The sequence below is a fragment of the Bubalus bubalis genome, chromosome 8 (genome assembly GCF_019923935.1).
Source record: "Bubalus bubalis isolate 160015118507 breed Murrah chromosome 8, NDDB_SH_1, whole genome shotgun sequence".
In the NCBI taxonomy this organism is placed as follows: domain Eukaryota; kingdom Metazoa; phylum Chordata; class Mammalia; order Artiodactyla; family Bovidae; genus Bubalus; species Bubalus bubalis.
The window spans coordinates 116,294,260-116,321,755 of record NC_059164.1 but is presented as its reverse complement, the minus strand read 5'-3'; the positions used below and the strand labels follow the sequence as shown (position 1 = coordinate 116,321,755).

Below are 27,496 nucleotides of genomic sequence, written 5' to 3'. Positions count from 1 at the left end.
GGGAAGACTCAGCCACAGTTGTGAAACCTGATGATGCCTGACCCACGACCAGAGGGTCCCAGCACTATGCCCCATGTCAGAGTGGGCCCTGTGCGTGGACACACGGAGGCATGGAGACAGCTCTTAACCGCCACTGCATCTGAGCAAGAGCTGCCCGGCTAGCCCTGGGCAGGGGAGGGACCCCATGAACGCAGTCTATCCACCCAGGGGAAGACCACAGAGTGCAGGAGATGAGTAGAGGACACCTGTGCACACGGGCAAATGTGGAAAATACTTCCCATACATACGATCAAGTTACACTCCAAGAGCATGTTTGTAAGTCCAGTTTGTAAGTCCAACAAAGTTAGCCAAGGCACCCAACTGACACAGTTGGGCTACATAATACTGTACTGTAATATGTTTATAATTCTTTTCACACAAATAATACATTAAAAAAACACACAAAAATAAAGAAAATATGTTTAATCTCACAGGACAGTACCTGGAAAAGCACAGCGGTCCCGCACAATAGCTGGTACACAGGGGCTGGCATCCGTGAACAGGCAGGAATGACTGGAGGAGGGAGGGGAGGCGGGAGACGGTGGGGCCAAAGCATGGTCAGCGATGGGAGACGGAGGGCCAGCTGCAGGGTCACTCACGCCTGACGCTGGAGGAACGCACGTGTGCATCTTTGAAAGCTTGCAACTTGAAAGTTCGTATGCAGGGGACTTACTGTATCATGTTACATGGAAACATCAGGCTGCAGAATGCTAGATGCCGCGATACCACGATGACGGAAATGACTTCCACGAGTGGTAAGCCTGCACTTCAGACAGATGTACAGTGTTCTGTTGTGTGGACACATCACACGTCTTTGGTCCACCCCCTCTTGATGGGTGTTCACACTGTTTCCCTCTGGTTTTGTTGTTGTTGTTGCTGAAAACGCTGTCACAGAAATCCTCTAACACGTGTCTTCACACACAGGTAAGACTGTGCTGGTTAAGCTCACTAGGCATTGCAATTGCTGTGTTAAAAAGGCCGTACCGTCAGTCTTCACTAAACAAGCTCGTGGTTTCAAACACAAAACCCCCAAATCTAGGTGCTTTAATACAACAGGAGTTCAACCCTTGTGGGAACTGGTCAGCTGCGGCCGTGCCGGTCCTCCTCTGGGATCCAGGCTGAGGGCAGCCTTCATCTGGAAGCTACGCATCCATGGCTGTGGGAAACCAGAGGGAGCCCCAGAAAAATGCCTGGGGCTGTAGTTCATGCGCACTCCGGTGCCCTCGACGATGGAGCTGGAAAACCTCTCCAGAGGAGGGGCCGTGAACCACATGTGATGGGAGGGTGGTCTGGTAACAGCAGGGCGTGAGCACACTGAGCAGAGACCGGGATGCCAGAGCACATGGTCTCGTCAGCCTATGGCTGACAGTGGACAGAGGTCGATGCCATAACTTAAAAAAGGCATGTGTGGGTTTTGTTTGTTTTTGTTTGCTTTCACCATCCTTACAGGCATGTATTTATCTTGGTGTTGCTTTGGTCTACCTTTTCCAAATCTTGAGTGGGTTGACTCTGGACAATTGTCTGTCCAATTCATGTGTGTGGACTGCAAACTGCCCGTCTCATGCACGGTCCACTTCAGTCACATTGCTGCTTGCGATCGTTTAGTAATTAGTTCTATCTTATAGGAATATTCTCAGCAGCTTTACTTGTTACAGATGGACACTATAAACAACACAGACATCTACCAGCAAGGTGCATGGACTGGGGCGGCGTACAGAGCAGTGACATGCAGGCGCAGGGGAGCTGCTCTCCACCGAGCGGCTGCAGATCCTCCTCCTGCGTCCGTCCTGACGTGCGCCTCACAAGGCGCCCTCGGCACCAGCAGCAAACATCACCGTGAAAGCCACTTTTGAAAGACATGACTGCTCCTACCAAGTTCCTACTAGTACACACACACAACGAAACTGCTCCTACCAAGTTTCCACTACTACACACACACACACACACACACTCACACACACACAGAGTCACACACACACACACACACACGAATCTTCGGGCCGGGGATCTGAGTCATCCCAGTACCTGTTCTGAATCTGGGACTCAATGTCGTGAACAAAACGTTTGCTGAGTGGGTTAGCAGCTCGTGAAGGATGGCTTCCTAAGCTTATACTTGGCTGTCATGTATCAAGGCAGCAAATTTAAACTCAGCTAAAGAAGGACCCCCTAAGACCACCCTCTGGGTCCTGTGCTTTATTCAGGTCATGGTTTCCTTGCTGATACTCAGCAACCCCTCTGCCCCCAGCCCTTTTCTCTAAGCACCGAGGATAGCTATCTTTACTTACAGGGTCTGAATCGTATTCTTTTGTTTTCTGAGAGCCACATCACAACCATATCACCTTTCCTGTCATTTTCATATCTAGTATTTTTTTTAGAATGGGCTCCCAGGTAGTGAAGTAGTAAGGAATCTGCCTGCCAACACAGGAGATGCAAGAGACCCGGGTTTGATCCCTGGATTGGAAGAGCCCCTGGGGTAGGAAATGGCAACCCACTCCAGTATCCTTGCCTGGAGAATCCCACGGACAGGGGAGCCTGCTACAGCCCATGGCGTCACAAAGAGTCCGACAAGGCCGAGCACACACATCAGGTCACACTCTTTAGAACAGCCGAACAGAAACAACACAAGTAAAAACTACATTAAGGGAAAGTCGCTCAGTCATGTCCAGCTCTTTCTGACCCCACGGACTAGAAAATCCATGGAAATCTTCAAGCCAGAATACTGGAGTGGGTAGCCTTTCCCTTCTCCAGGGCATCTTCCCAACACAGGGATTGAACCAGGGTCTTCTGCATTGTAGGTGGACACCGAAGTTAAAAAGCAGCCTTGTACGTATAATTTAAACGGATTAATTATAACCTAATCCTATCCAACTACCCATACCTCCTCTGTGAGGCCCCACCCCCGGCTCCACAGGCGTTGTGGTCAAGGTGCTGGGTCCTCCTCCTCCCATGGCATCACGCATGCTCCTTTGGCCCAGGTAGCCTCAACCCACGGCTCTGTGTGAATTTTAAGATCACCCATTGTTTTGAGATTTCTATGATGCTTGGGCTCCTGAAAATTTGCAGGTAATTTAGGAAAACACCTAACTCAAAACAAACTCACAAGAAATGGAGAAAAAGCAGGAGATTCCCAATTCGGAGTAAGATATTTGGGCTTTGTGATCCTTTGACCGGACCTGGGTTAGTGTTGCTGAGGATTTCTGTAAGAGGACAAGAAACATGCTGAACACAGGAGGCCCACACACATGACCCCAGGGAGCTTGCAGTGCTGAAAGGGGAGCCTGCCACACTCATTTTAAACAATTAAGGACACCTTTATTAAACAGCCTTCGGAGGGGCTTCACCACTGAAGTTTTAAGTTGGCTTTCCTTACTTGTCTTCCTCTTCCAAATGATCTCACTTGCATCCAGCCAACAGCTACCTGATTAAATGTGCTGTTTTGAACGGCAGCAAGCTTTCACGTGCTCGTCACTGCTGCCCGCAGCCCTCCCTTCTGCCTGTCTCTGCACAGACTGCTGTGGCCCCAATCTCTCTAGACGGTCAGACTCCGACAGCACTCTGTTTACCTGCTATCCTTCCAACAGCTCCTGTTTGCAGTTTCTTCTTACTTTGCATGTGATTCAACCCGACAAACATACGTGGAGACTCTACCATGTTCAGGGAGCAGGGCCAGGTCCCAGGGATATGGGCAGAAGAAGGTGCGCCATCCCGAGGTCTGCACACAGACCCAGGAGTCAGGACGTGGTCCCCAGTCCTGTCTGGGTCAGCTCGGCCTCCAGCTACTTGTGGTTCCAGCCAAGGGGTGTTTCTCACCTGGATCCCAGCTGTGGAATACAGGGTGGCTAAGGTCTATTCTTAATAAGAGGAACAGCAAAAATGATGATGCCACCACTCTGGGTGCCTGTCAGGTGCCGGGCTGCGTGCTGCCTCACCTCACCGGCTCCGGGAGCCGAGGCAGCCTGTCTGCACAGGCGTTAGGATGCTGCAATCAACTGCAGCCTCCCTGTGAGATACAAACGCGGACCCTGGGGAGGGGAGATGCTCCACACCTGTGCCCAGAAGGAGGCGCTGCTCTCAGCCTGACGCAGAAGGCGGGGAGGGGCGGGAAGGGGACGATGGAGAAGCAGGACCACCTGTCTGCTCCCTCTTAGCATCCCTTCCCTGTCATCCCCTTTCGGCTCGTCCTAGGACACAGGACATGTTCCACTGTAAATGCCTCTGTCAATCAGGTCATTCATTAAACACTCGATTCTCCATGTGTTCACCTATGGACACACTCATGCACACACGCCTAGACTCATGTGAGCAGCCACCTGTGAACACACGTGTGCAGTCACAAAAATATTTACTAATACTAGGAGCCTCCTTGCCCCTCCCTGAGATTTCTTGCGTCCTTGGTAGGTTAAGTGTGTCTCGGCTGCTGTCCCTTTGCTCAAACTGAAATTGTGCAAAAAGAGTTCTGTTTGCTCAGCCTTTGCTTACAAAGACACAACTGCCATGAAAACAACATTTGGTCTTTTAGAAACCCCGGGTAGTGACAGAGACTGTTTTGGCTCAAGTTAAAAAAAAAGAAATCTGAGTTCCAAGTTTATATTGTTTCCAAGCGGGAAAATAACCACACTGAAGCAAGCCAATTCACAACCAACCTGTAAGGTAGTTCTGGTCAATAAAGATCCTGCTGCCAGACGGGGAGAAATTCAAATTATAAACAGAAAAGCTTTGATGTACATCAGAGACTTGCAAACAGAAAATACTTATTTTTTTCTGTCTCTGGATTCCAGTCCTATTCGTTTCAGAACATGAGTTTAGACCTGCTAGACTGGATGGAGAGACGCAACAATGACGGATGAGAATAAAGTGATGAAAAATGACACGGACTGGAAAAGAAAAAAGTCATCAGGCTAAAAGGAAACCACAGAGACAGCGCCTGTCCTCACTGCTCTCATCTGGGTCCTCAGAGGAATCTGTGTGACGGATAAGTCCCACCAGAAGCTACACTCACGGTATATGAACAACAGAGGCTCAGGCAGTCTGGTGATCACGGCCTGAATATCTCTTGAGCACGGATGAATGGTTCAAAGGCCAGCGGCCAGCTGGGTGAGTGCAGGAAGGCTCCAGCCAGCGCAGAATACGGGCCACGGCCCTGCTGGGCACAGCATCCGGATCTCTTTATTTGCCAGTTTGTGAATGATGTATGCTTGATGCACAAGGTTCATACGTTGAGATGATATTATCAGACTAATAAGGAGGGGGCTAGCCAGGCTTCACAGAACTACTGCAGAGAATGAAAATGTTTGTTTCCAAAGATGTGACTTCCTCCTCAACACTGCAGATGGATATTGTTGTGTTTGACTTTGAAACCTTGTCATAGCTGACATCGAGCATGGGATTTGGGGGTTTCCCTGCCATGCCTCACAGCACTGAGTCCTGCTTCAATCCAGGCTCATGGGGCCACTTGAAAGTGACCATACGTCCCATGCGGCAGGGTAAGGAGCATCACTCAGAGGGCTTCATGGAGATCAGGGGTGGCTTCACCTGCTCACAAATGGTGGTGAAAAGTGTCACATTACCCTTTCACAGTCACATGTGACCTCTTGCTCGAGAAATTACATGTCACATTTCAGGCACATCACAGGCAAAGTAAGAGAAACCACCCTAGTAATAAAATGGGAGGGGCCTCTGTATGCTCCCCAAAGTCAGCTAGCATCTTTGGGAAATCGATCCACAGAAGTGTTAGGTTTTAGGAACTATCTGCCTTTTGTTGTTATTCAGTCACTCAGTTGTGTCCAACTCTTTGCAACCCCATGGACTGCAGCACTCCAGGCTTCCCTGTACTTCACCATCTTCCAGAGTTTGCTCAAACTCATTCATGTCCGTTGAGTCAGTGATGCCATCCAACCATCTCATCCTCTGTCGACACTTTCTCCTCTTACCTTCAATCTTTCCCAGCATCAGGGTCTTTTCAAATGACTCAGCTCTTCACATCAGGTGGCCAAAGTATTGGAGTTTCAGCTTCAGCATCATTCCTTCCAATGAACACTCAGGACTGATTTCCTTTAGGATGGACTGGTTGGATCTCCTTGATGTCCAAGGGACTCTCAAGAGTCTTCTCCAACATCATGGTTCAAAAGCATCAATTTTTTGGTGCTCAGCTTTTTTTAAAGTCCAACTCTCACATCCATACATGACTACTGGAAAAACCCAGCTTTGACTATATGTATCTTTGTCAGCAAAGTAACGTTTCTGCTTTTTATACGCTGTCTAGGTTTGTCATAACTTTTCTTCCAAGGAGCAAGTGTCTTTTAATTTCATGGCCACAGTCACCATCTGCAATGATTTTGGAGCCCAAGAAAATAAAATCTTTCACTGTTTCCATTGTTTCCCCATCTGTTTGCCATGAAGTGATGGGACTGGATGCCATGATCTTAGTTTTTTGAATGTTGAGCTTTAAGCCAACTTTCTCACTTTCCTCTTTCATCAAGAGGCTGTCTAGTTCCTCTTTGCTTTCTGCCATAAGGGTGGTGTCATCTGCGTATCTGAGGTTATTGATATTTCTCCCGGCAATCTTGATTCCAGCTTGTGCTTCATCTAGCCCAGCATTTCACATGATGTACCCTGCATATAAGTTAAATAAGCAGGGTGACAATATACAGCCTTGATGTACTCCTTTCCCAATTTGGAACCAGTCTGTTGTTCTAGGTCCAGTTCTAATTGTTGCTTCTTGACCTGCATACAAATTTCTCAGGAGGCAGGTAAGGTGGTCTGGTATTCTCATCTCTTTAAGAATTTCCCATAGTTTGTTGTGATCCACACAGTCAAAGGCTTTATTGTAGTCAATGAAGCAGAAGTAGACGTTTTTCTGGAATTTTCTTGCTTTTTCTATGAAAAATTTTCTGACAGATGTTGGCAATTTGATCTCTGGTTCCTCTGCCTTTTCTGAATCCAGCTTGAACATCTGAAAGTTCTTGGTTCATGTACTGTTCAAGACTGTCTTGGAGAATTTTGAGCATGACCTTGCTAGAATGTGAAATGAGTGTAATCATGCAGTAGTTTGGACATTCTTTGACATTGCCTTGGGATTGGAATGAAAACTGATCTTTTCCAGTCCTGTGGCCACTGCTGAGTTTTCCAAATTTGCTGTCATATCGAATACAGCATTTTAACAGAATCATCTTTTAGGATTTGAAATAGCTCAACTGAAATTCCATCACCTCCACTAGCTTTGTTTGTAGTGATGTTTCCTAAGGGCCATTTGACTTGGCACTCTAGGATATCTGGCTTTAGGTGAGTGATCACACCTTCATGGTTATCTGGGTCATTAAGATCTTTTTTGTATAGTTATTCTGTGTATTCTTGCCACCTCTTCTTAATATCTTCTGTTTCTGTTAGGCTTAAACCATTTCTGTCCTTTATTGTGCTCATCTTTGCATGAAATGCTCCATTTATATCTGTAATTTTCTTGAAAAGATCTCTAGTCTTCCCCATTCTATTGTTTCCCTCTATTTCTTTGCATTATCCTCCTAGGAAGGCTTTCTTATTTCTCCTTATTCTTTGGAACTCTGCACTCAGATGGATATATCTTTCCTTTTCACCTTTGCCTTTCACTTCTCTTCTGCCTTTGAGCTACAGCAAAACTTTTATGCCCGATATGCATCACCCTGGGTGAAGTTCTTAGATGTTTAGCATAATTCACAGAATACAAAGTATGAATGCGAAGGAAGGAGCTTAGTTTGATCAGTTTTGTGAGGTTAGGCAAACTACAAGAGAAATAGTGAAACAGGCTGTTGCATCCATCCCTGTGCATGTTCGAGCTGGATCTGGACCAGGGTGGGGTCAAGGCTCTTATGAGTACACTTCCCACAGCTCCTGTATTGTCCTGTCTCTCACACTTGTGATAATACTTCTTATTATCTGGTGGTATCGTGATCTGATAGTTCTGGGACTAGTTCAGGACTAGACAGTTCTATGACTAGTGATGCCATCAGTGATGCCATCCAGCCATCTCATCCTCTGTTGTCCCCTTCTCCTCCTGCCCCCAATCCCTCCCAGCATCAGAGTCTTTTCCAATGAGTCAACTCTTCGCATGAGGTGGCCAAAGTACTGGAGTTTCAGCTTTAGCATCATTCCTTCCAAAGAAATCCCAGGGCTGATCTCCTTAAGAATGGACTGGTTGGATCTCCTTGCAGTCCAAGGGACTCTCAAGAGTCTTCTCCAACACCACAGTTCAAGAGCATCGATTCTTCAGCACTCAGCTTTCTTCACAGTCCAATTCTCACATCCATACATGACCACTGGATTAGGAACCCATTTTATACAACTCTGTATCCCACAAAAGAAAATGTACAGTGTCTTATTCACAGTAAGTAGTCAATGAATATTTGCTGAATAAATGAAGGACAAAGTATTCATGGACAGGATGTATGCCTTGGGAAATGGTGAGGCGCAGAGGCTGTGGCCTGTTCTCTTGAATAACCTCAAAGTTGCCCAATTACCTTTTTTAGATGTTAGCTCTGGTTTTTAAAAAGTGCAAAAGATCACTTAGAGCTAAATTATGTAACAAAGGATATTTTAAGTTTGATGATTACAGTAACTGTCAAAAACCAAGTCTATTATTAAGGGAAGAACTACAGATTCCTTGGGAGCCTGGTTCAAGAACGTCATACTGCAAGGGATATCCTAAATTCTTCTGAGGAATAGCCTCTTGTAGGAACAAGTTGTGCAGCTTCCTGAGAAGGATGATACTTATTTGGATGACAAATTACAGAATGCAAAGAAATGGGACTTTTATTATAATCCCAATGAGGACAGGCTACACTTTATCTTCTTTTTTTTTTTGAACTTGATCAAGTCTTGACTCAGACTGGAAGACTCTGGCTGGTGGGACTCTAATGTGCCCCTCGGTCTGCCCTCTTCTGCCCCTTGCTGACCACCAGTTTGTGTCTCTTCCCCTCACCGCTCATGGTCAGTCCACTGAATGTAAGCAGGAGTGACTCGCCAAGTGCTGGGTGTGCATCCTGAGGGCAGAGGCCTCAGTTCTTGGTGCAGGATCTGTGAGGTGGGGTGCCACCTGACTATGGGTATTGGGGTGACCAGGAACTGATCCCCTATGGCTCCTGACACTTGGTGGATACAAAGCTTCCTGTTTTTCCTTTTGGACTCAAGGATGGAGAACAAGGAGACCACTTCTTTTAAAGGTTGGTAAATCCACACTCAACTCTCTTACACTGCCATATCTGATTCCTCAGTGGTCTCCTTCTCCACACCTGCGGAGACATCTCCCACCACCTCCCATTGCCCTGGTAACACTTTCACCACTGCCCTCCTCACCTCCGCCCAAAGACTCCCACACAGTTTTGACCTTGGCACTCTTCTGATTAATACCCTCAAGTCGCTCTCCAATCCCTGCATGACAAAGTTGAAACCCTTGACATGAAATCAAAGACCTCCTCTGAACAATCAAAGATTGTTCCGACAATTTCCTATCACCCAACACACACCTCCCCAACGCCTTGTTCTTTAGAAGAGAAGCTGTGTTGTTTCACATCTTTGTGCCTGCTCACCCCACCTCTCCCTTGATGCCCTGCTCACCTAGTCTCCTCTAAACCTCTGCATTGCCTGCAAGGCCCAGTTCCAGTGTCTTCTCTGTGATACTTCCTCTGACTATTCCCTCTTTGGTAGTACCAGTGTGATGATAATAATAAGAATAAGAATAAGAATAGCAACAACGTCATAATTACACCACGATCACCACATCAGGCACTGTTCTAAGTGTTTTACATGCAGTGACGTTAGTCACTTTAGTCTTTAAAATAACCCTGTGAAGTAGGCGCTGTATCCCCACTTCATAGACGAGTAACTGAGGTGCAGAATTGTCTGTGGTATTGCTAGGACCGACAGCAGGCACAGTCCATCCACGTGGCTGCTCACGAACATATATTTCTTAGTTATAAAGGGCAGTGAACCTCAGTGTTCATCTTTGCAGCAACACTGTCTAGCTGATTGGAGTTCAGAAGGTTACCTTTATTAGCTGGTCCTTGGCATCTTCCTCTTAAAGAGTTGTTCTGGAACCAAATGGTGATACGAACAAAACGGTAGAATATGCCACGTGCCTTGTACTTGGGGGATTCCCAGGTGGCGGTAGTGGTCAAGAATCTGCCTGCAATGCAGGAGACTTAAGAAACATTGGTTCAATCCCTGGGTTGGGAAGATCCCCTGGAGGGGGGCATGGAAACCCACTCCAGTATTCTTGCCTGGAGAACTCCAGGGACAGAGGAGCCTGGTGGGCTACAGGCCATAGGGTCACAAAGAGTCGGACATGACTGAGCAACTGACACTTGAATTCATCCACGTTCCAGGCTCCACGAATGATGATCCTTTCTCCAGTTAACAGATGAGATTTTACCTCTTAGCCCTGGACATCACGATCCCATGTTCACAGCTTAGACAGGGGTTAGTTAGGAGTGGAGACTCAAGTCTTGTCAGAGCTCTCCCACCTACAGACAGGCGAACCTAGCTTCTGAAGGTCCAGACCCCAGCTCAGATCATCCACACCCACTTCAGCCAGTCCTGAAGGCCACTGGGACTGTTTATTTCACCCATGAAGTAAAGAAAAGTCCTTTTTCCACAGGTATGTTCAGTGATAACCTTTGGTCATTTGAGCCTATTTGTTGCTCAGCTCGGAAGCTTAACAGCCATCAGTTAATGATCATTAACTGACTACCAGGTACACGGATGTTGCCAGTCACCAGAAGCCAGAGGGCAGGCAGCCCACCTCCAGCAGAGGTGCCTGACAAGCCGGTTCCCCTCCATGCTCCTTTGCCCCCTCGGCCAGCTGGTAATTTTGCAGACGCTGGGCTACTTGAGGGCAGCCTTTGCCTTGCTCACCTCTGCATGCCCAGCATTCAGCCCAAGTCTGAATGCTTGCAGGCACCAAAGAAAGACTTCCTGCCTGCAGTGGACTGGTCGGTCCCCTGTGGCCCACTGGGTGGTCTGACATATTCAGATGAGGCAGTTTGGATGCTGGTTTCAGCGGAGACACCGGGCTGAGCCCCGTGAATCACCAGAAACCTGACCCTGCAGCGGGTCTAGGAAGAGGCGCTAAACGCAGGGCTGCAGTGCCCTCTTGTGTCTGGGGCTTCGCCGGGGCTCAGTGCACTCAGGTCTGCAGAGGAGAGTCTCGTGAAAAGCAATCAGCAATGTGAAAAGCAATCAGCAATGAGATGAGTTTTCCCCAGCGCATGAGAGGTGACAAACACTCGTCACGGGCACCTGGACTTCGCGGGCACGGATGGAAGGCAGGCTCTGCTCCTGGCTCCATGGGCCACACGCCTGTGGGGGAAGGGGCTGGGTGTCTGGGCGTCCTCGGCTGTCACACGGGTGGTGGCTTTGCTGGTGGGAAGGAACAGGGTGACCGACTGACTTTTAGAGCAGCGTCCGGGTTCTGAATTCACACACTTTGGTCAGGGGAGCCTCCAGAGTCTGTAGCTTCCCCGAGGTCAGGGGCAGCGTCTCATTCCAGCGGTGGTTCCAGCGACGTCCCAGGCACAGAGTTGGGGAATCCCTCCGGCTTCTCCCGGCCCTGCGCACAGGGTGGTGCAGCTCTGACTCCGGGGGGACCTTTCCGTTCGCGTGTCTTCCCACAGACATGAGTCCTGCAGGCGGGCACCCTCTCGTGTTCTTAGCATTCCTTGTAGCTGCTCTTAACTGAGCCGCGTGGACCCGTGAGGGGAAGGTTGGAACACGTCGGGGGGAGGGGCTCGCGGTGGAGCTTGAGGGTGCCGTGACTCTCCTGGGAGGGAGACCAGCCAGGTTTTGCTTTTCCAGTCAGATGGTTTGCATTCTACTTTGTAAGGCCTCCTAATCAATTATTCCACATGAGTTTCATTTGTGATAAAGAAGAGACATAATGCGTTCTTACTTTTTTAAAAGAAATGCCAAAATCTCCTGCCAGCAGCTTACTCTGCACAGCTAAGACTCTGGAGCTGGAGGCAGGGGTCAGCTCCCCGAAGGCAGCCGCAGAGGGTGAGGGGACCCGGCTGTAGGTTTGAACCTGCAGGTAAATGAGCTGCAGTGACAAGAGACTCCTAGTCTCTGCAAGCTCCCTTGTTGTGAAAAGGAAAACAGATAAAATGCGCCCACTTGCACCAAGTGGGAAAGTCTCAACTGAACTTGTGAGAAGCCTCATTTCAAGAGACTGTTTAGAAAGAGACATGTTTTGCAACTTTCTAAGCAACTGCCACCTGCTGAAATGAGGATATAAATTCAGCAGAGATTAGCACCGAAATGCAGAGACGACATTCAGGAGTTTTCCTAAACAGAACCGACAACCCTTCAGCAGGCTTTTTTTGTTGCTTTGTTCCTTTAAGAGAGATTTTTTTCCTTTTACAACGTCTACTCGGCTCTGCCTGTGTTCTCAGTGACTAAATCAGAGGTGTCTAGATTTCAGAGGCTTTATTCCAGAGCATCGAGGCCTGTATGTCAACCAGTGATTGAAGAAAGCTTCCAAGTTGTCAACAGAGAGCGCTCTGAGTCTCAGGACCCACTCTGGGCTGTGATGTGACGGCGTGTGATCCGGAACCTTCAGAAACATTCTCCTCAATGGATGGCACGGCTTCCTCTCCTTCTTTGCGTGTCCTTTTCTTTCTGGACGGAGAGTCCCGTGGTCCCTGCTGTACGGTGAGAGCCAGGGGCCGACAGCAAGGACGGTGCAGGAGCGCCAACGGCCGGGAGGCCCCAGCAGGTCAGGGCGGGAGCCGCGGAAGGGAGGTCCTCCCGCACCCACCCTCCTACAGCGCCAGGAGCAGTGAGGCTGCTCACAAACGCGGGGCCTCCCGCCCCAGCCGGAACCGCAGGCCTCCTAGGTTCTCGGTGTGCACGCGCCTCCAACACGCGAATCCTGCAGACACGCGAGGACAGAGGCCTCGCCCGGCGCCGAGGAGAACTCAACGCGATGACGTGTGAGCGCAAAACCGCGTGGCTGAGTGCTGGCGAGGGGGCGGGGGCGGGGGCGCGCCTCCCTGTGGGCGGGAACGGACGTTGGTGCAGCCCCCGTGGAGAACCGAAAACAGTTACCGCATGGATCCAGCAGCCCACTCCTGGCCTGTACCCAGAAAAAACTTTACTTTGAAAAGAGACACCCCTGTGTTCACAGCAGCACTATTTACAACAGCCAAGACATGGAAGCAGTCCATCCACAGATGAATGGATACGGTGTTACATACACACATACAATGAAATATGACTCATCCATAGACATAATGAAATAATGCCATTTGCAGCGGCGTGGATGGACCTAGGGATTATCCCACTAAGTGAAGTAAGCCAGAAAGATAAACATCATATGATGTCACATATGTGGAAACTAAAACACCACACAAATGAACCTGTCTAGGAAACAGAGACAGACTCCGAGAACAGACTTGCAGTTGCCGAAGGAGAGAGGGTGGGGGAGGAAAGGGTTGGGAGGTCGGGATGAGCAGATGGATGCAAACTGTTACGTACAGAATGGATAGACAACAAGGCCCTACCGTTACAGCACAGGGAGCTATGCACAGCATCCCGCAATAAACCACAAAGAATATGAAAAATACTATATATGAGTGTAACTGAATCACTGCTCACCGAATAGCAGAAAGTAACACACTGTAAATCAACTATATTTCAATTTAAAAAATCACATGACCGGCTTTCCAAACTGGGACAGAGATTTCTGGAGTTGATGAGAAATAAGGACCCATGTAGATCAAGAATTTCTCTGTCTCTCTATTTTTGTCTGAGAAACCACCTGCTTGAGGTGAAACAAAAGATTACTTCTAACTTATTGGAGCACCTCAAAGCTTCTGCTGGGACCGTGAAGCTGTGTGTTGGCATAGCTAATGGGCCAGACAAGCACGAAGGTGCTCCCTGCGGGCTTTGGACATCGACATGGCTGTGGTCACTTGTCGAAGAACTAATGGGGGTGGTGCTGCACTTCACAGGCTCCGGGAGATGCTGCTGCTGCTGCTGCTGCTAAGTCGCTTCAGTCGTGTCGGACTCTGTGCGACCCCACAGACGGCAGCCCACCAGGCTCCCCCGTCCCTGGGGTTCTCCAGGCAAGAACACTGGAGTGGGTTGCCATTTCCTTCTCCAATGCATGAAAGTGAAAAGTGAAAGTGAAGTCACTCAGTTACTTAAATGTAAACACAACCCAGAAAACAAGCCGTTTCACAGACGTGGAGCCCGAGGCTCAGAAAGGCCGGGTGCCGGGCTGTGGGGCGTGGCGCTGGAGCTGCCCTCACGCATGTGGCCCTGTCCTTACGCTGTGGCTCCAAGAACAGCCCGGGGGAGGGGGCACGTCCAGGTCCACCCTCACACACTCACATCCGGCTGCTCTCTCCCTGAGTCACGCACCTGCCAAGGCCACCTTGTGACTGGCTCCCTGATACACCAAGAGTGGACTTTCAGTTTCTCAGCAGCGGGGCCCTGTTTAGAACAGAAGGTAATGCTGAACTCCCATGCGTCAAATAGCCAACAGCTGTATTTTGTTAGTATAAACTCACTTTCTAAATTTACAGTGTAGTTTATAACTTCCCAATATGAGGTCAGTCTATAAAAAAAATAGACTCTAAATGAATGAGAGAGTAGAGTTAAAGGAGAAGTTTTATTTCAGTCTCAACACCATTTCTCTGTTTTCATTCGCACAGCTGGAGACTCTGTAAGCACCGCCCACAGTCACATCACTGCAGCTGGATCACGGTTTCTCGCAGTGGCCTGGCCACCTCAGACCTGCCTCCGTTCACATGAGGCTTTCTCGCTAGATACATGTGGCCGCACACCAGAAACCTGCTTGGTATCTGACTTAAAATGTTTATGACACCATTACACATTCTGTTAAGTGAGTCATGCATGCATGCATGCTAACTCGCTTCAGTCGTGTCCAACTCTTTGTGACCCCATGGACTGCAGCCCGCCAGGCTCCTCTGTCCATGAGATTCTCCAGGCAATAATACTGGAGTGGGTTGCCATTTCCTTCTCCAGGGGATCTTCCCAACCCAGGGATCAAACCTGGGTCTCCTGTGACTCCTGCATGCAGGTGAGTTTTTATTGCTGAGCCACCAGGGAAGCCCATTAAGTGAGTTATATGAGAAATGAAAGTCAGTGCAAACAACCTACCGGCTGATATCTAAATTCCTGAGCAGGGCGTGTAAGGTTCCGGAAACCTGGTCCCCCCCCGTCCTGCCTGGTGGCACCCCCACCTTGTACGCTGTTCCCCCTCCTTGTATTTCTACAAACCTGTGAGTCCAATCCACGCTTCTGATTCTTGGTTAGACTCCTCCCTTTGTTGAGAGTGCTCTGCTTTTTCTCAAGACAAACTTCTTCTTCTTCAAGAAGCCAGCCTGTTGGTGAAGCTCTCCCACTAGACACTCTTCCAGGTGTGTGCTTGTGAAATTGTGTGATGTTATTCAGGGCTACCTTACACTGCAGCGTTTACATGGATCCATGGATCTGTTCCCCTCAATCTGTCTTTCACTTTCCACTATTCTCATTAGACCAATGCGAACTCCTCCGTCCCCTGCCCTCGTGGCCTGCTCTGCCCTGCTCACCCCTCTTCTCTGAGTCAGAGGCTTTCACCTCTGGGAGGAGGAGACCTCAGTGAGAGTGTCATGGGTGACCTTGTGGGGGAGGACGCAGGACGGGGCAGGGACTGAGTTGGTGTCAGAGTCAAGAAGCAGTCGGTGTCGATTTCCAAGATGGAAAAGAGAAAGGAGAGGGGTTTCAGGCACAGCAGGAAGAGGGTTTTAAAAGAATCATCAAGAATATTAACAGTTGCTCATATATATGGAATTTAGAAAGATGGTAATGATAACCCTGTATGCGAGACAGCAAAAGAGACATAGATGTGTAGAACAGTCTTTTGGACTCTATGGGAGAGGGAGAGGGCGGGATGATTTGGGAGAATGGCATTGAAACATGTAAATTATCATATGTGAAACGAATTGCCAGTCCAGGTTCGATGCATGATACAGGGTGCTCGGGGCTGGTGCACTGGGATGACCCAGAGGGACGGGATGGGGATGGAGGTGGGAGGGGGGTTCAGGATGGTGAACACAGGTATACCAATGGCAGATTCAAGTCAATGTATGGCAAAACCAATACAATATTGTAAAGTTAAAAAAAAAAAACTGCTCAGAAAACTTCCACAGGGCTGGCTGGTGTGAATCAGAGCATCCTTCAGGGAAGGCATAGTGTGACAGCTTAGAAGATTGGGAAGGACCGTCCAGTGGCAAAGATGGGAGCAAGAACAGAACACAGATGAGGGAAGGGTCCAGGCAGCTTTAAAACCTGAGTTGCAAATGGGACATGCTCTGGGGTCTTTATAGAGAGTCACAGGTGATGCTCCTGGAAGGCGAGTCCAGATGCCACCTCAGGAGCAGAGACAGCATCAGCAGGGCAGGGGAGGGTCCTGGGCAGATGGAGCAAGCCTCTTGCCCATTCGAGTGCGGTGTGTGGCTCCTGCTAGAATCGCCAGGTCAACACAGCTCGGAGTTTCACCCGCTGCTGCTGATGCTCTCAGTGCGACGTCGGCCTGGCTCAGGACCGCAAGAATGGCTGGGGTTGCTGTCATGGCCTCTGAGCCCGTATTGCTCATGGCCCAGCTCCCAATGTGCTCAGGACCCAGTTGCTTTCCTGCCAATATCTCCCACTGCTTTTCCTACCATAGAGCTTGAGGCAAATATTAATATACTGGGTTGATCCATAAAGAAGGCTGAGAGCTGAAGAACTGATATTTTCAAACTGTGGTGTTGGAGAAGACTCTTGAGAGTCCTTTGGACAGCAAGGAGATCAAAACAGTCAATCCTAAAGGAAATAAATCTTGAATATCCACTGGAAGGACTGATGCTGAAGCTGAAGCTCCAGTACTCTGGCCACCTGATGTGAAGAGCTGACCCATTGGAAAAGACCCTGATGCTGGGAAAGATTGAGGGCAGGAGGAGATGGGGACGACAGGGGATGAGATGGTTGGATGGCATCACCAACTCAATGGACATGAGTTTGAGCAAACTCTGGGAGATGGTGAAGGACAGGGAAGCCTGGTGTCCTGTAGTCCATGGGGTCGAAAAGAGTTGGATATGACTGAGCAACTGACTAAATAAGACATTTAAACATAAATGTGAATGATAATTAGGTATTTACAGATGAGAGTGCATTATTGGTGAGAAGACTGCTGACACCAATGGTAATGACTCAGAAGATGCTGATGCTGACTTGCTGTTCAGGGCTGTGTCATAGTTGAAAGTAGGGTTGGACAATCAAAAATAGAAAATCTGACGTGCAGAGGTTGCTGAAAGTCGTCTTAGAAAGTGAAGTGTCAATGTGCCAGGATTTAGAGTTTATGACCATTTAAAATTTTTACGTAGATTTTTTTTGTTGAAATAATGTTTGGACTATACTAAGTAAATTAAAATATAGTATTAACACTAATATTACAGTTTCTACTTTTAAAATATAAGCACTAGAAAACTTCCATTATCTATGTGGCTCATTTGTGTTTCTATTACATAGTGCTTGTCTAAAGTTTATGATCCTAAGCCTGATTTCAAAAGTTATTTTTCTGACTTCAAATGTACTATATAATATATATCAGAAAAAAAGCTCTTTTCTGGAAAAAATAAAATTTATAACCATTTAAAACTGAGGTATGGGACTTCCCTGGTGGTGCAGTGGATAAGAATCTGCCTGTCAATGCAGGGGACACTGGTTTGATTCCTGGTCCAGGAAGATTCCACATGCCGTGGAGCACCTAAACCCAGGTGTTACAACCACTGAGCCTGTGCTCTGGAGGCCATGAACTGTGACTCCTGAGCCCACGTGCTGTAACTATTGAAGCCTGCGTGCCTAGAGCCCGCACTCTGCAGTGAGAGAAGCCACCACAGCGGAGAGCAGCCCCCTCTCGCCACAACTAGAGAAAGCCTGTGCGAAGCAATGGAGATGCAGCGCAACCCAGAATAAAGAAATTTAAAAAACTAAAAAAGAAAAATTCTTAGAATGGATGTATAGGTAGCCTTTTCTCTGGAAGATGGGTTGGTTGGAGGTACACAGACACCTGTCTGGATCAAAGAAGGCAGGGGAGATGTGTTAGATTTTCTCCCTAAACCATAACTGTGATATTCTGGTGTAATCACATCATAAAGCACATATATGTTGATTATTGTGACACAGATGTACTTTATCTGCTCGGTGTTCAGCACATTCCATGAGAACGCATCAGAGAAGCAGGGGTCTTGATGGAGGGGTCGTGTAGACACTGGCTGCTCTTGTTGTTGTTTAGTGGCTCAGTCATGTCCAGCTCTTTGCGACCCCATGGACGGCAGCACACCAGGCGTCCCTGTCCTCCACTGTCTCCTGGAGTTTGCTCAAGTTCATGTCCATTGAGTCGGTGATGCCACCCAACCATCTCATCCTCTGTCCTCCCCTTCTTCTCCTGCCTTCAGTCTTTCCCAGCATCAGGGTCTTTTCCAATGAGTCAGTTCTTGACATCAGGTGGCCAAAGTATTGGAGCTTCAGTTCAGCATCAGTCTTTCCAATGAATATTCAGGACTGATTTCCTTTAGGATTGACCAGTTTGATCTCCATGCAGTCCAAGGGACTCTCAAGAGTCTTCTCTAGCACTGCAATTCGAAAGCATCGGTTCTTTGGTGCTCAGCCTGCTTTATGGTCCAACTCTGCAATCTGTACATGACTATTGGAAAAACCACAGCACTGACTATTGTGGACCTTTGTTGGCAAAATGACGTCTCTGCTTTTTAATATGTTGTCTCGGTTCATTGTAGTTTTCCTTCCAAGGAGCTAGAATCTTTCAATTCGATCCCTGGGTTGGGAAGATCCCCTAGAGAAGGGGATGGCTACCTACTCCAATATTCTTGTCTGGGAAATCCCATGGACAGAGGAGTCTGGCGGGACTACAGTCCATGGGGTCACAAAGAGTTGGACATGACTGAATGACTAACATTTTCAACACACCTGGCAGGGGATAAACATCAATTCTTGCCTGAGAGAAATCTTGGGGGGTGTACAGGAGGTCACTGGGCAGCCAGGCAAAAGTATGGGCATGTGGAACACTGAGCATAGGGCACTCTATGCAGATCTATTTGTGCTAAGAGTATAAATTACAAGGAGTCAGACCTGGGAATATGGGCATCGAGGATTAAACTATAGGAATGTACTTTTCAACATGTAAGAAGCTGGACACATACCGACTATTTCCATTACCTACCTCACAGGGTCATTGAGAAGACCAACTCAGCATGTAAACTGAGGCTTGCTGGTATATCTTAGAGTAGATCTGATCTCATTATAAGATGTTGTATCATAATACAACCATTTGGATGCAGCTGGCTTCATTGCCAGGCCCCAGAGATCTGGAAAGGAACCTAATCCCTACATTAAATATGCAAGTGAGTTTCCACAAAGTTCTACTGAACACGGTTTACACATGTGCCTCATGGAAGTACTAAGTGATTGCCTAAAGCCCACGCCATTTAGATATGAATGCTGACACTGATAGATGGGATCCAGCCAGGTGACGAGTGGATTACGCGTTGCAAACGTTTCCAAGTCTTTACTTACTTATATTCTATTTTAGCCTATGTTTAATCTAACAGTGTGCAAAGGTATAACAATAATGTACATATTTTAAACTGGTCACATAATAGAAATTAAAAATTATAAAGAAACATAAAAAGTGGCAATCTTTGAGAAACCAGAGGAAATGTGAATGAACAATTAGAGGAGAAAGTACATGATGATGAGACGGGATGAAACGCTACAGTGAGGAAGATGGACAAAGTCTACCACAGCAGCAAGAAGATCAACCAGTCCATCCCAAGGGAAACCAACCCTGAATGCTCATTGCAAGGACTGATGCTGAAGCTCCAATACTTCGGCCACCTGATGCGAAGAACTAACTCACTGGAAAAGACCCTGATGCTGGGAAAGAGTGAAGGCGGGAGGAGAAGAGGGCAGCAGAGGATGAGAGGGTTGGATGGCACCACCAACTCAATGGGCATGAGTTTGAGTAAATTCTGGGAGACAGTGGAGGACAGAGGATTCTGGTGTGCTGCAGTCCATGGGGTCACAAAGAGCTGGACATGACTTAGCAGCTGAACAACACCAACAACAAGGAGAAGAACTATATGCCAGAGGACTAATTAGACAGAAGTTCTGACTGCAAGCTACTGATGAGCTGTGATCGGTCATGATGGGATACCACCACTGGGCACTGCAGCATAAGTGAAGGTGACAGACCCACATCGGATAAGCTTACCAGAAACCATCATGATGGAAGGTCCATGAAAAGGAAGAAGAGCAGGTTCACATGGGGCTGCCACCGTTTCACGTGGCTATGACACCCAGCCCTTATGTACGGATGTGGGGGGAGCTTGCATCTGCTCTGACTGGGCCTCTATTTCAGTGGCTAGGGTGCACCTTGAACTAGTTAGTAAATCCTCTGACCGCAATCTTTAGCCGAGGTGAACATCCATGGTTCCTGACATGATGGGCCGGACACTTCTGAGCCCGGGAGCACCCACAGACTTTCCTTTCCCAATTCACCCAAGAGAATCGTCCAGCTGCCCTTACATTTCCCCTCAGCCTTATAAGGAGAGATTGTAGTTGCTGTTCTGCTTACATCTGAGAAGCTAAGTTTACCTACATAGTAGAGTCCTGCAGCGGTGGGGGAGGAGCAGTTAAATGCTGCTCAGAGGTTTATGAAAGTGGTCCAGCGGTTAAGAGTCTGCCATGCAATGCAGGGGACGTAGGTTAGATCCCCGGTTGGGGAACTAAGATCCCACGCGCCACGCGGAGCAACAGAGCCAGCACACCACAACTAGCATCTGCGCACCGCAACCAAAGGTCCCGCAGGACACAACGGAGACCCCAGGTGTCGCAACCAAGCCTCGATGCAGCCAAATAAATAGAAGTCTATCAGAGTGGCTTTGGAGTGTGGAAGAAGCAAACAGGAGAGGGCGTGGAGTTTAATAAACGCTCCTGTGGGCTACACATTGGGATCTACTTTTATATCTACTGGGCTTCCCTGGTGGCTCAGATGGGAAGGAACCTGCCTGCAATGCAGGAGACCTGGGTTCAATCCCTGGGTGGGGAAGATCCCCTGGAGAAGGGAATGTCAACCCACTCCAGTATTCCTGCCTGGAGAATTCCATGGACAGAGGAGCCTGGGGGGCTACAGTCCATGGGGTCGCAAAGCATCAGACAAGACTGAATGACTAACACTACGTTTCAATGATTCAAAAAGTCCTGAGGTGACAAGTCCACGATCAGTTAAGAGTTAAGTTTCTTAATAAGATGCAGCAGGGGGTGGAGATCAGGTCACAGGGTCTCTGAGGTCTCCTCTCCTTCAAACTCTATGAATCAGTTGTCTGTGGTGGGTCCAGGCCTGTGTGTGGGGAGGGACGCCCGTGCTTCTGAAGCTGAGCTCACGGGGTCCTCAGGGGCCGAGTCATGTCTGTGACCTGGGATGGCCCTACTGGCTCTCTGCTTCTGTTTTCCTTCACAGTGGCCACTGAGGAGTCATTTCCTCACCCAGAATATCCACAGACCACCATACAGGCAGCTTTATAAAGAAAACAAGTCCCTGGACTGGCTGGAGCATAAACATAAAAAGAAATGTTATTCCCCACTTGGGACGGACGCCAGCAGGAGGACAGGAAATCTGCACACAAATGAATGTCCAGTGACCTCCACACGCTTCCAAGGGGCCTCCCAATGCGGGCGCCATGTTTACGTCCACCACCTGCACACGGGAGCTTCTGTGCCCAAACCCAGGGCCACAGACGTCCTGGGAGAGCCGTTCAGTTTCAGCCCTGGGTGGGGGTCCGCGGGATTGGAGAACGAGAGCCTGCCGTCCTCACATGAGGCCCTTCCCACTGAGCTCTGCTGTGAGAAGACCCTGCAGAACCAAGCAGGAGTGCACACTGGTGAACATTCAGTTCAGTTCACTTAGTTCAGTCGCTCAGTCGTCTCCGACTTTGCGACCCCATGGACCGCAGCACGCCAGGCTTCCTTGTCCATCACCAACTCCCGAAGCTTGCTCAAACTCCTGTCCGTTGAGTTGGAGATGCCATCCAACCATTTCATCCTCTGGGGAATGTTAGCAAGAACCCAAGAACGAGACCCAAACTATGACCACCTTGGCCAGGGACAACACAGAGCTTGAAGCCCCCAGCAGCTCACTGTCTGCCTCGAATTTACACCTATTTCTGGAAAATGACATCTGCCTTGTTTTCGAGACCTTCCTTGAGGGAGGCTCTGTCACCTTTCCCATCCAGTCAGTATTTCTGGGACTTCCTCTTTAGGACTTCCATTTCTCTTCTGTATTTCATCACGACCTTCCACACCATAAGGCCACATCCTCCCCTAGAGGTAAGGAGTCAGATCTCTGGTCCTGCAGCTTCCGTCCGGCCCCTGTCTCCCGCTCCTGGTGGGTCTGCTGACCACACTCCCCAGTCTCTGTGCTCTGTGCATCTCTGCATGTTCCCAACACCTAATTTCACAAAGGTCCTGCCCTGGGCAACAGGTCTTGATGGGAAAAGAGGAGTCTGGTAGGATGCTTCCAGGCGACTGGGGCCTAGAGTTGTAGCTCAGATTCCCCCAACCCCCACCCAACATGCCATTTCCTCCCATCACATCATCCAAGGACAGCGTCTGGGACTGCGCTCGGGTGATGAAGGGGCTGAGATTTCAGATGGTGACGCTGTTAAGAGAGGACGAGGTCCCGAGCTACTGAGTGGCCATCAAGGCTATCACAGCCTGAAGAAGGCTCTTCACGCCTCACCTGAGACCCTGGGATCGAATTGCTCCTGGTGTTGGTCTCTTCTTGCCCTCAGAGTAGTTTCCTCCAAGAGATGATCTCAGTAGATCAAGCTCTTCCTTGAGACATATTTTGTTACAACTGTATTTATTATCTCTTACCTTTCTGTGGGTTCCTATCGTATCTTTCCAAGACATGAGGACAAGATGCAAACATTTTTGTCCATGTTGGGACTTCGCCTGCTGTTTTGTGTATGCTGACTGGTGTGATCAAGAGCTTTTTGAAGTATGGGATAAATTATCTATGCACTGGGTCCTGGGAAAAGAAATTTTTTTTTCCGGGTTCTTTTATATCTCAATCTTTACACATACTTAATAATTTTTGAAATGTTGTATCACCTTTTTAGATGATCTGCATCCATCCATGTGTAAGATAAATATATATATTTTTAAAGGAAAATGTAGGTGATTTTTAGGGTTAACCGGCATAGCATGTGGAGAAAACTCTGATAAACTGTAACCGTTTATAAGATGTAAAACATCAGCAATGCTCCAGACAGAGGTGATCCAGGAACATTGCTCCGTGAGCCGGAACTCACCTTCGCACTTGAGCAGGAAGAAGTCGGCGCCGGGGCTGAAGGAAGCGCTGAAGTAGGTGCAGTTGTCCACCAGGTCACAGGACAGACACTGCCGGTTGAAGCTGCCCACTGTGCTGGCGCTGCAGGGAGGGCGGGCGGTAGCGGTCACCGCGGGCAAGACCTTCAGTCCCAGCCCTGCGAGGGGCCCGCCAGCTTCCCCTACAGGGGAGGTCTGGGGGCGCTGTCTCCCTGCCGGTCTCCCTGCTGGGACCCCCTCGGTGCCAGGCTCGGCTGTCACAAGCTCTCCCTGCCCCGCCAAGGGCAGGGGCCCCCCGGGCACAGCTGCTTCTGGGGGTCACCCAGGCGGGGCAAGTCCTGGTGGGAGAGTGTGGGGTGCTGTCTCCAGCGCTGTGTCCCTCTGAGCAGGCGACCAGCGTTCTGGGAGCAGCATCTACGCGCTCTGGGGTCTTTCACTTCCATTGGAGCGCCTACCACCGGGTCAAGGCAAGGCAGGGGCTCCCGAAACTGCAGTGCTTGGGCTCCAGGCTCCCCCACGACCACTGAGCGGGCGGGAGGGGGCTGCTCACTCAGGGGCCGAGAACAGGAGCAGGTGACCCGCAGCTGTCACTCAGGGCCTTGCTGATCAAGCACGATTTCACGCCCCGAAGACTTAGCCAACAGGTGTTATCAGAGGCTATGAGACACCGAGATGCCTTCCAGAAGCCTGGAAGAAGTCCCGGTCTGAGCTGCTGGCACAGGAAGGGTCCGGACGTGAAAACCGTCCACCGGACGGAAGACCTTTTGGTGGGAAGGGGTCAGCGTCCTGACAGGACAAGTCAGAGGCAGGTGGGGGGCCAGTCTACATCCCCCTTTGCTAATTTGAGGCGGGACGGATGGGATTATCCGGGTGGACAAGCAGAGGTGACCCGTCCATGGACAGAAGCGGGCCTGTGAAGGCAGGGATGTGCCCAAGTTTTCTCCACCTCTGAAGGACGCCCTGTGCAGCCCTTACTCTGCGGCTGGAGGGGGCGGCAGTGCACCTGAAGGGGTCGGGGGGCAGGTACCATCCAGGCCACGGGGGCCTCACACCACGAGTCCCCTTAGGTGGCCCTGAGCCAGCGGCAGGAACCAGCCGCTGCCTCCTTCTGGAAAGCGTGGCGGGGGTGGTAACGGTGCCCCACGGTTGGGGCAGAGGGTGGGCGGGGTTGGGGAGAGGGCGGGCGTGGTTGGGGAGAGGGCGGGTGGGTGGGCGGGGTTGGGGCAGAGGGCGGGCGGGGTTGGGGGAGAGGCCGGGCGGGTGGGCGTGGTTAGGGAGAGGGCGGGCGGGTGGGCGTGGTCGGGGAGAGGGCGGGCGGGTGGGCGTGGTCGGGGAGAGGGCGGGCGGGTGGGCGGGGTCGGGGAGAGGGCGGGCGGGTGGGCGGGGTTGGGGGTCGGGGTGCGGAGTGGGGAGTAGGGTGGGGACGCACCTGTAGAGCTGGCGCCGCCTTGGCAGGTCCTCCGTGCTTAGGAAGTAGCTGTGAAGACCAACGGGGGTACAGAGGTTAGCTGGCTTCGGGGCAGGTTGGTACTTGGCACGTCAGGCCCGCCCCCCGCCGCCCCCCAGGGGTCGTGCGCTGTTCAGGGCCCACAGCTGGCAACTTCCTGCCCGGGGCCAGCTCCCCGTGGGCGGCAGGGGACGGCCACACTCCCACGGGCTGAAGGCGCCGCTCCCGTGCAGACCTCCGCTGGCCCAGGTGTGCCCGCACCGCCCAGGGCTCGGCCGCAGGGTGCACAACTGGGTCTGGATGCGGGAATCCTTCACAGGGCGGGAGTCCAGACACGCAGCCCGACTCCACGACTCCTCGGCCCATGCCCGCCCGGGACCCCACGTGGGAACCCAGGCTCTGGTCTAGGAGCAGGCAGGGTGGCGGCGTCCCTCCTGCCTGAGTGGAGCCCCAGCTCCGGACGTTACCGGCCCGACCGTTTGGAGGAAGTCCCATAACTTCTTTCCGTCTTGGCCCTCTCTCTCAGAAGCGGGGAAGCAGTGAACGTGCGCTGGGGAGGCCCTTGGCTCCCCGACCCCACCCCTGAGAGCCAGCAGAGGCTCAGGGCCCCGCACGGCTGCAGGCCCGGCAGCGTCTGTCGCTAGGACCCGGCAACTCGGGACGTGGCGTGGTGGCAGCTAGGGCCTTGAGACAGGGAGGGTCGGGGCCGAGGGCCCTGCGAGCGGAGAAGGACGCGGGGTGGCAGGAGGCCGCTCACTCACATCTGACTCCGCTTCTCATCGTAGGACAGGATCTTGGTCACGTCCCAGTCCCCGGAGGTGATCGACTGGATGTTGTCGTTGCTGCTGTTGGGCTGCAACACAGGCGCGGGCGGGGGTGCGGGGCTGGGGAGGGGCTGGATCGCAGCCTCCCTTCTCAGCCCCGGGACCCTCAGACACGAGGTGGTGAGCAGGGCCTCCCTGGGGTGACCCCTCCTCCTGCCCCACCCTGGCCTCCTCTGCCCATCCCCGATTCTCTGAGTGCTGCTGTGACGGGCAGGACCCCTGGTCACCGCGCTCATCAGCCAGCGCGACTAGATCGCCAGCGACTCCTGCCGCGAGCTCTGCGTCTTAACCGCCAGTGTCTCATAGGCTGGGACAGTGTCCTTCACAGCTTGTGAATCTAGTTAGTGGCTCATCACTACAGGGGGACGAGGAGAGAGCAGAGAAACACGGGGAAGTGGATACGACATGGCAGGGAAAGAAAGAATAAAGCCAGGAAGGGAGGGGGTGGAGGCGGCGAAGGCCACCCTGGCCTTGGTCCTCATGGCTGTTCGTCACAGGGACGGTCTGAAGGCATTCTCCTGCGTGTTGCACATTTGCACACACGGTCTGTCTCCAAGTGCCTCCCAGAGCAGAACAACTGTGACAGTTTAAACCATAACACATGGAGAAAGACGTGGCCGTCCCCACAGGGCCGGGCTGTGAGATGCGAGGCGTGAGCCATGGGTGCCCTGGGAGCGGGGACCCCAGGGGTGGTCTTGGGACAAGGGACAGCCAGTGGGGGCAGGGCCCATCGGGAGAAGCGGGGGCCAGGGGACCCACAGGGCAGTGGGGGCCGAGGGTCCCTGGGGAGGAGCTCTCCTGGGGGAACGTGCTTCCTGCTGGGTGACTAGCGGGCACCCAGCCCTGGAGCCTGCCCCATCAAGGCTACTCAATCTGGGGTATTCTTGGAACTTTTCCTTGGAGATTACCCTTGGGGTCATACCATGAATAGGAACCTACTTTACAGTCATGGGATATTTTTGAGAACTTTTTAAAAAACAATTTCATTCACATGTCCTGATCCTGAACAGCTCTGGACCTGCTTCAACGCGGACCCATCTGCCTAGGGCCGTGCAGGTGGAGGACAGCAGCCCTCGCCTCCCTCCTAAAAGCGGGTCCCTGAAGGGCAGCCCCCGGGAGCACCCTGTGGGGAGGGGGCAGGCCTCCGGGTGCCCCCCCTGCAGGGGGCGGACTTGCTGGCGGCCTGCTCTGTCTAAACGCACTGTATTCAGCTCCCCCGTTCCCCGATCAGTGACCCTCGGCCCTTTGCCCGAAGCTCCAGCGCAGGCAACGGCAGTGTCTCTGGCTGACGGTGGAGGTGGGACACGAGGGCACGGGGCCGGCCCCCAGGACCCAGAAGAGGGAGGCCAGGCTGACCGGGCAGACCAGCACACACAGTGGTCTGCGTGTCCTGAGCTCAGGCCCAGCAGAGTGCCCAGGGTCTCCCCTGACGTCACCAGCAGCATCACTCGTGTTGCGCTCCTGAGCGGAAACAGGAGGGGCGAACGCCACCTCCACGCTCAGCACGGCTGACTCAGCAGGGCCGTTTAGCCCCACAGGGGAGCCAGCTTCCAGTGTTGGGGCCCTGCTCCCCTCTGCACACCTTGAAGGTGACAAGTGCACTCAGCCCTGGCCCCGGGGGGCCAATCCCACTTGCTGAGCAAAAACTGGGGAGGCTCACCTGGGAGGGGGTCACCCAATGGGGGCTCACCTGGGAGGGGGTCACCCAATGGGGGCTCACCTGGGACGGGGCTCACCTAGGGAGAGGGCTCAGCTGGGAGGGGCTCACCTG

General features: G+C 51.0%; 1 protein-coding gene across 4 annotated transcripts in view; it reads right to left on the bottom strand.

The window, feature by feature from the left end:
* Positions 1-27,496, bottom strand: part of DPP6 (dipeptidyl peptidase like 6) — a 1,060,979-nt gene that overhangs the window by 38,917 nt on the left and 994,566 nt on the right. For all 4 annotated transcript variants that reach the window (XM_045166493.1, XM_025292131.3, XM_025292128.3 and 1 more), the window contains exons 14-16: positions 25,663-25,754; positions 24,884-24,931; positions 23,439-23,557 (exon numbers count right to left, since the gene is read on the bottom strand). In XM_045166493.1, the coding sequence (XP_045022428.1) occupies positions 23,439-23,557; positions 24,884-24,931; positions 25,663-25,754 (259 nt within the window). The remainder of the gene's footprint in view (positions 1-23,438; positions 23,558-24,883; positions 24,932-25,662; positions 25,755-27,496) is intronic.